The sequence below is a fragment of the Chenopodium album genome, chromosome 5 (assembly GCF_948465745.1).
Source record: "Chenopodium album chromosome 5, dcCheAlbu1.1, whole genome shotgun sequence".
NCBI lineage: Eukaryota > Viridiplantae > Streptophyta > Magnoliopsida > Caryophyllales > Amaranthaceae > Chenopodium > Chenopodium album.
Genome location: NC_137838.1, coordinates 68,071,548 through 68,081,046, shown reverse-complemented (window position 1 = coordinate 68,081,046; position 9,499 = coordinate 68,071,548). Strand labels below are relative to the sequence as shown.

Here is a 9,499-nt window from a genome sequence, read left to right as displayed (position 1 = left end):
TTCAAAAATAAAAATAATAAACACTTGTTTTAATTTACGTACTACGTATAACTTTTTATATTAAAGTTCTACCAATTATAGTGATAAGTTTTACCAATACACAATACAGTTAACCCTCTCTTTTAGGATTATTAACTCAATCAAAAGTTTAAACGGATTCGTTTACTAATTAGAAGCTTCAAGATAGAATAGAGGGTTCCGGTGATTACTTTTTGTACTACAAAAAGTCTAATACTTATCATACATTATCTTGTTTAGCAAGTGGATCATAAGAAAATTAAAGAGGATTGGTAGACTGCTTAGTGGTGATTGGTGAACATCAGTAAACTTCATTTTAATCTCATCTTAAGAGAGAGGAGGGAAAGACTTCATTTTAATTGGCATTTGAGATGCTTTAATTATTATATACTGTTATGTAGCAACTTGCCATCTTGCTAACTAACTTTCATTTTCATTGCATGCAACTTAAGAGAGAGGAGGGGAAGACTTTATTTTTAACAGAGAGGAGGAAAAAAAAAGTAGCAACTTCATTTGAACATGTTAGCAAGAAGTGTAAGTAAGGGAACAAAACACAATTTATTTTGCATACGTATGGATAACAAATTAACAATTCATTATAACCAATGATATATAGAATAATGGTGACTTAAAGAGTAGTTGTTGACAAATTTTCCTATAAAACATACGTAGTATTACTCTTGGTTGAAATCTTAACACTAGTCACTACGGAGTATATGAGTTTATCTTAGAGCTGATCGAAGTTGGCTCGGCCCGAATTTGGGCTGGTTTTGGGCAGATTGTTCCGGCCCGAAATCTTTTCAAAAATTTTTAGCAAGCTTGGGAAGATGTTTTTATGCAATTTTACCCGCACAGCCTGGCCATTATGTGCGGGTTTGGGCACGAGGTTTGGCCCGACCTAAGAAATGAGCTTTTTTTTTTTTTTTTTTTTTTTTTTTTTAAGTCTCGGCCCGACCTAAACCCGCTCCGCCGCCCTGCCTTTTGATCATCACCTCTAGTTAATCTTCTATATCATTCCTAATATAAAAGAAAATTAGTTATGTGGTGTCTTCTTTAATATGCCTCACTAAGTGCTTTAAGAAAAACAAATTCTTAATTATAGTTTGTTTTTACTAATACATAATATATGTATCTATTGATCAATTTACACAGCCAAAATAAGAGAACATCATCTTTTAGCAACAGAGGTATTAATTTAAAAAGAAAAAAGGTATAAACCTTTTGAACCAAATAGATTAACCCTAATATTCACTTTCAAAGCTATCTTCTTGTACTCCTTGAGATATAATTGATACCATAAAAATAAAAAATAAAAAATAAAAAAGGAGGATTGACATAGACATGAACAAGGTCATAATTAGCCACTCAGGATTTCTGCTAAAAGAAGTATTCATAATACTAGCATGCAATGCTTACTACAAGATATTGGTTGGTTCCACCAAATTACAATACGCCGACCCAAATTAATTTTTTAATTAGAGATCCCACCAAAAAGCTTTTAGTATGTGGTGTTAAAATTATGGTGAGTTTATTCTTTGTTTGACCACTTCATATGTGAATCAAATAACGCGTTTGAGTGGTGTAATTATGCATATTTTTATCAATTGTCTTTAGCCAATTACTCAACGGATTCCTAATAATGCCGAATATGTTCGTCGAAAATGTTAAATACTGATCAATATTTTTTTTTTTTTTTTTTTTTTTCTAGTGTTCTCTTAAATTTACATTGACATATAGTAAGTTTCTAAAGTGTGTCCACTTTAGTTAACATTAGAATTTTTTATATACACCCAGGTGTACCTTATACTCGGGGTCATTTGCTCATTTAATCAACAAATACGCAAAAATATTTTTACTCATTTATTGATTGAATGAGGTAATGACCCCGGGTGTACAGTACACCCAAGTGTACGGTACACTCGGGTGTACATAATATGCTCTCAGTTTTAACATTGAGGTACAATAAGTTACGAAAGAGAAATTCAAATTCAAGCATCATGACTGATTGCTGAAAAATGGAAATCTCTCGTATATATTGCTGGAAGCCTGGAATATATAAGGATCTTCTACCAAAATGACTATTTTGACAAAACTATTTACCAAAACGGCTAATTATAAAATTTAATTCCCAAACTAGCTAAATTTATTGATTTTAAAGGATACTATTTATTTTTTATATTCCTTTGAACCCGTTTGGTTCACTTTATGTTTTTTTTTTTTTTTTTTTTGGTTTTATTTAAAAAGATTTAGTTTTTTTTTAAATTTTGGTTTTATTTAAATTCTAATTCCATAGTTTAAATTATCCCATTAATTTGAACAATAAAAATGAACATAATATATATGCAACAATCCTCAATTTTTAAAAAAGTTACACAACGTAAACAACCACTCAAAAAAAAAAAAAAAAAAAAATCCAAACTTCCAATCCACAAAAGAAATAAAAAATACAACTATTTTTTTTTAACACACAAAGATAGAAATAAATATATGTGAGTTTGATTCATCATACACATTAAACAAAAAAATATTCATACTAGCCGACACAAACAAAGAGTATACAATTAATTTAATAGACATGAAAAAGATGAACAATACCCTAAAATCCCTTATTGTCGTATAAATTTACGGTGATCTTGATAGAACAATAAGACTTGAAATTCCAAATTTTTGTAACTGGTATGATCAAGATGAAAAATTAGGGCTTTTAATTTTATTTTTTTATTCGAAATTAGGGATCTGCAAGTCTGCGACTATTTACGTTCTTTGTAGTTTTGTATACTGCTTTAATTTTCCAACTTAAAAAAATCTTTAAGGAAATAAAAATAAACCAAAAAAAAAAAAAAAAAAAAAGTGAACCAAACTGGATAAAAGGAAATAAGAAATAGATAAATTCCTTTCAAGTTAATAAATTAGCTAGTTTGAGAATTAATTTTTATAATTAGCTGTTTTGGTAAATACTTTTGTCAAACTAGCCGTTTTGGTAAAAGATCCAATATATAACTTTACATTCGGTTAGTTTAACCATTTATTGTAATCACGAAGATGATATTCATTTGATCCATTTAATTAAAATTAAAAAAATATGATAACTATATGTTAATCCGGTCACATAATTATTTAAGGAGAACACACTACACCCAAATTATGTAATTTTAATGAAATTAATGACAAAAACATGAAAGATTAAAAAGTACCAATAGAATGCATCTTTCTTTGACAGAGCTCGTTTAGTAAGACACTCCATAAATACGTCTTGGTCTTGGTCTTGGTCTTGGTCTTGGGAGTAGTCTTGAAATGGCTGACCTTCAAGGATGTGAATGAATGAAGAAAAATTTTGCCGATCCGATTGGTCTTGTTTTGGTAACATGTTAGCATGAAGTATGATTCTTTTTTGAAGTCCAACATTAAATAATGGCTGTATTTGGTAACTAGCTTATTTGAGCAAAATTAGCTTATTTGACTAACATTGACTTATTGACTATTAACTAAGCTTATTCCACTAAATAAGCTGTTTTGCAATAAGCTCCTTTTAAGAGCTTTTTCAATTATCTTATTCAATTTTTATGGTAAAATGACACTTATACCTCTATTAATCAAAAATCCTATATGAATTACCTACCCAACAATTAGTTTATTGGTCCTTTCACATAATCAACCAGCTTCAAACAATCAGTTATTTACCAAACATTAATCTACAATAAGCTAATAAAATAAGTTAGTCAAATCGATTAATACAATTAGCTAATTAAAATCAGCTAACACAATCAGTTTTAGCTTTCAGCTTTTCCCCAAACCACAACCATTATAAGAGATTTTTAGAATTAGTTTATTGAACAATTAGTTTTTTGGCTCTTAAAAACACTAAAACATCAAACAATTAACAGTTATTTACCAAACACTTTTACACAATCAACTAATTGTAACCAGCTAGCCAAATCAGCTAATATAATAAGTTATATCAATCAGCTACCAACTAATTACCAAACAGAGCCAATAAGTTTTGTACTGTATAAGGCGAACTTACGTTAATTTTTGTATGACGGATTTGAGGATAACTTTAACATTGTAAAAATAAAAAAAAAGATAACTTTAACAATTTTTATGGTAACTTAAATCCCTTTAATTGTAACTTTTAATTTATGATAGATGCTATGAAAGCTAATATAATTAATCTAATACATTAAAAGTGTTTATTTAGGATGAATTTATACTAGAAAAATGAAAACTTTGTAGTATCTAAGAGTAACTTTAAATACTTTTAGAATAATTTTAACCAGTATTAATAAACGTCCGCCTTAATCAATAAATTGTGAACACCAAATCAATTATCAAAGTGCGACAACATATTAACACTAAAACTTGTTTTAAAACAAAATAAGCCCACTTAATAGTAGGATCCTTTATAAAACAAACAAAAAAATTATAATGGGTTATGAATCTAATCCGGTGCGTCAAATTTGATCCATTCCAATTCTGTCAGGCCGAATAAATATTTGGATGGCCAGGAACTAAAATGATTGAGTCAATCTTAAGAACTAACCCAGCCCAAATTGATTTCAAATATTAGCTACCATGAAAATATTGACTCACGTTAGCTCAAGATCTAAGCCCAATACAAAATATTTTACATAATTTATTTTATTTCTAGAAAACCAAAATGGGTTTTAAGCTTAGGGTCTGTTCCGATTGACTGAACTCAGCTGAACTGAACTGAACTGAAATGAACTGAGCTGAGCTGAACTGAACTGAACTTATTAATTAGTGATTTTTAACTACGGATTAGTGATATTTGATTATTTATTGATTATTTATTACTATACATATGTGTATATACAAATGTACATATTAAAATATTTACGAAAAATATACTATATAATTATAATTATAAAATGTATGGAAAATATATTAAAAACTTGAAACCTCTAAACATTTTAAACACATATACTATTTATTATTATTATTATTATTATTATTATTATTATTATTATTATTATTATTATTATTATTATTTATTGATGATTATTATTATTATTTATTGATTATTATTATTATTATTATTATTATTATTATTATTATTATTATTATTATTGTTGTTGTTTTTGTTGTTGTTGTCGTTGTAATAAGAGCTTAAAAGAATGAAATTTGGCTTTATATCATTAGCAATATCATTAGACATAAATTAAGAGTTGAGCTGAACTGAACTGAACTGAACTGAATTTCAACGGAACGGAACAGGCCCTTAGCCTATATTGCTTTGGCATATTTGGTAACGTTATAAATTGTGGAAATGATAATAGTAGTGTTTATACACAGAGTATTATATGTGGCTGGCCAGTGGCCACACCTTGTGGTCAACCATTATAGAGATTACTTCATTAGTGTAATAGGGGTTACTTGGTCAGTATTAAATAGGTTACTTGGTCAGTATTAAATGGGGCTTCTCAATCAGTATTATAGCCTTATAGGGGTTACTTGGTCAGTGTTGTAGGAATTACTTTGTTTTTTTTTTTTATAAGTGGCCACATGATGTGGCTAGCCACACACAAGACGAGCTCACTAGTTACCCTCTTATAAAAAACATGACCACTCCACTTCAATGACCTCTACCTCAATTAAATATGAAACAATTGCATTATCTTTTACTAAACTAATGAGCCCTAATTGAACACATTAAATGACTCCAAGGTGGAATGTTAAGTTGGTAACACATATAGACCTTGATTAATAAAATATACAATATCAAAGGGTGAACACAAGTACGAAGTTTGGTTTTTTTTTTTTTTTTTTGGTGCAATGAAGTTTGGCATTATAACAATATATTATACATTTTTTTTTTTGAAAGAATAACAACATATTATATAAACTATACATGAACGAAAAATTTATAGTTATAAACCAATATAAATCTGTATCATTTTAACACAATAATTATAAAATCAAATTATAATTAGGACAGTACAAGGGAGAAGATATTTATAGAGTGATTTTTGTCAACATTGTAGATTTGTATAGTACATGTTGATGAGACTTGAAAGCTACAAGGACAAATGATGTAGACGGTTTTGATCTTAAGTATAGAATGCAATTCCATAATAATTTAACTAATACTCCGTAATATTAATTGATTATACGCTGCACAATACGATTTACAAATGAGAAAGAATAATAGGAAATGTCATGAATGATTCGAATGATCAAGGAAGTTATGGACTTGTGGTGCTTGTTACTAGGGCCAAGGCTGTCAGCTGCATTTCAAAATTTTATCTCAGATTTTAATTTTCGATAAGTTGTTCTCTTTTTCAAAAGATGTTATTTGGATTTTTCTAAGACTCTTGAGCTTTGAACTAGGCTTATTTAACAAACTTTTACCAATTTCGGAATTGAACTAATAAACAAGGTTTAAGATAAAATCAGGCCTACTAAGCTAAGGAAAAGGTTAGGCTAAAATTACTACTGTAAAAGAAATAAAAACTTTGCTTCTCATAACCACACAACTACGGAATCAACCCCATTAGTGAGTACTTTGAGGCGGGAATTCCCTTAACTCTCCTCTCCATTCCCAAGGGGCCTTCGCCTTATAAAGAAACGAAAACAAAACATAAGTTTTTTTTTTTTTTTTTTTTTTCCACTTCTGTTTGGGCCACTGCTACCAGATAGAATTCATGAGTTTCAGCAGGATTAAAAAAAAAAAAAAAAAAAAAAAAAAAAAAAAGAAAGAAAGAAAGAGTAGCAGAAATACTAGTCTAAAGTGCAACAAAAAGGAAGGGAGTAATCAGGAGTGGGTCGCCATATAGAAAGAAACTATAAATGGACCTTATATTAAATGCATTATACACAGTAAATTTTACAAGCTTCAAAGATTAAATAAGATCAATTTTGAAGCTGGTATGTTGTCCTAATGGTAACATCAATTACACTGCCTTGCAAGTTGAAAAGTCAAAGAATCAATGGCAAGAGAATTCTCCAAACAAGTTGTATAACTCAAGTTCACATCACTACATTTGATTATTGAAATAAGAAATCCATTACATACTAGTTTAACACAACAAAGACAATACAATTACAAGTGACTACATATATGTCAACTGTATTGTTGATTTCGAAACGCAACTGTGAGTTCTTTTGAAATGCGATTGTGGTTCCAAATCATTCAATGATGCGAAACCCATCTTTCTCTTCATATAGTTCAGCCTTCTTCTCCTTGGAGCATGTGAATCCCCACTATCCAAATTCTCTTCATCTAGTTTAGCCTTCTTCTCCTTGGAGCACGAGAATCCCCACTATCCATATCTGAGGTTCTAGAAGGGTCATGTCTTCGCCTTGAGGTTGATGTAGAGATGGACACCAAGGAATCTATCTCAACAGCTGTATCCATTGTTTGGCTCTCTCCATGAATTGCAGCAGCTATGCTTGAGAAAGAGTCGCGGTCATCTACTGGTGGTGGCTGAACATCTTGGCTCCTTCTTGGTGGAGATCGATGTAGATATGCATCAACATACCTATCTGCAGCAGCAGCAGCAGCGGCAGGTGAGAGAGCAGCACCACTTCTATGCAACTGTCCTCTTCGATAGGTTAAAGGTGGAAGCCTGCGAGGGAGGATCTCAGGTCTGTCCTGTGTCAAGTCAACCACTTCATCAGGAGCTATGGGAGGATTTTGCTCCCTACGCAATGCACGGCTAGTCATAAACCGATTTAGGATAGAAGCCCTTGTGGGCATTTCTGCATCACCATCAGCATTTGGGAGCTGAAAATAATCCCTGGTTAATTCAAAACGAGCTCCAAGACGCCTAATCATCTCCTCCATTGGGAAAGATGAGGCTGTCCTTTGAATAGTTTGCCTCAGGCTCTCAACTCGTCGTGCTGAGGGCCTCCCAGGGATCTTAATACCTAAATCTAAATCATCCTCTGGCTCATGAATGTGGTTTCCACGTCCATAAATTGGAGTGACATTCTTAACCGAGACTTCTCCTTTACAGACAGGGCATTCCTTGGCCTCTGAATGAATTTGCAACCACCGATAGATGCAGGGCCAACAAAACAAATGGCCACAACAAGTAACAACCGGTTCTTTGGCCAAATCAAAACATATATTACAATCGAAAAAACTGCCCTCCTCCGAGTTAGGCTTTTCAACATCTTTCTCAGCAACCGAATCGTTCTCTACAGGAATTACATTGTTCTCACAAGTCTTGACCACTTCATGGCTTCTTAGCTCAGCAGTAACACTCCCTTCACCGGCTAGTATTGTTCCACCATTATCCTCTCCATCAACACCCGAGCCAACACCAGGATCACCACCATTAACATCCGGCTCAACCATTAATCGCAGAGAATGCGGTCCCAACGGAAGCTGGCCTTGCCTCCAACGCCACCGATGCCTACTTCTCTGCCTAAGAGCCTCCCTAACATAAGTTGATTCCCACCCAATAACGTTCACTGATTCGCCTGATGACGGCCCCGTTCCCGGGCCTATCACGGGCGACGGGGGAGACCCAGGCCCTAAATTTAAGTCCAAATTCATCAAATCTTCCGTTCGATCAGCCATCACTTCTCAAACAAACACCGATTGGGGAAAATTATAAACCCTACTCTAACTCCCTAATTGAACCCAAAATTCAATCAAAAATCTCAATTTCAACAACATAGCATCTCAAATCTCCTACCAATTCTGGAGAAAACCAAAATTCAATACAAACCCTAATCCTTTTCCATCAATCAAGAATGACCCAAAAAGACCAAATTACAACCAATCAAGAAAACCCCAGATGGAAAAAGACAATTAAAAACATCTAAACATCAAAAAAATAAGAAAACCCAATTAATTGAGTTTCAAAACAACAAAACCCAAGGAAAAAATTTCGACAGCCATTTATAATTCCACAACCTAATTCAACAAATTAAAAGTGAAATTCAAGAAATCATGTAAGAACAGATAGAATGAAACCTGAAAAGTAATGAATTGATTTCACCAGTGCCTGGTAAGAGAAAATGATTGAATTTTTTGCATTGGTTTGAAGGGAGAAGAAAGTTGAGGTTGATTGGAAGTGAGGAAATCCAGAAATTGCAGCATCAAATTCTCTCTCTTTTGACTTCAATAGGGCGATCGAGAGGAGCAAAGAGGAGCCATGAGAGAAGTAATTGAACACCCTTTTGGAGCAGAAACAGAAGAGAGAGAAAGAGAGAGAAGGGAGGAAAGAGAAAGAGAAGAGGAAAGTCAGCAAAATTTTGGGGGAGTGTAAGAAGACAGTTTTTTCTGTAGTGAAAGGAAGAGGTGGGTGTTCTTCCTTTCTTGGCCTTTGACCATAAAAGCCCATTCAATGCATGGATTGGCCTCTTGCATTGGTTTCAAGGTGAGACAAACCCATTTCTGTATGGCTGTAATTCCTATAAAAGCTTAATTGAATGGAGATGTCAATTCAGGTCATCGGTTGGGTTTGAGTTGGGGCAATTTTAAGTTTAAATCTTGCTAAATTAGTGTGTC

General features: G+C 32.4%; 1 protein-coding gene across 1 annotated transcript; it reads right to left on the bottom strand.

Annotated features, from left to right (window-relative positions):
• Nucleotides 1-6,816: 6,816 nt before the first annotated feature.
• On the bottom strand, nt 6,817-9,292 carry LOC145632190 (uncharacterized). Its single transcript, XM_081684501.1, has 2 exons — nt 7,269-9,292; nt 6,817-7,209 (listed from the first exon to the last, which is right to left on the bottom strand). The coding sequence occupies exons 1-2, from the start codon at nt 8,561-8,563 to the stop codon at nt 7,089-7,091; spliced, it is 1,416 nt and encodes a 471-aa protein (XP_081540627.1). The 5' UTR covers nt 8,564-9,292; the 3' UTR covers nt 6,817-7,088.
• Nucleotides 9,293-9,499: the final 207 nt, after the last annotated feature.

Bases quoted from the DNA above. Each gene is read 5' to 3' on its own strand.
- LOC145632190 (XM_081684501.1), bottom strand. From the start codon at position 8,563: ATGGCTGATCGAACGGAAGATTTGATGAATTTGGACTTAAATTTAGGG. The intron at 7,210-7,268 runs GCTAAACTAGAT...AAGGAGAAGAAG, and splicing joins CGTGCTCCAAGGAGAAGAAG to GCTGAACTATATGAAGAGAA.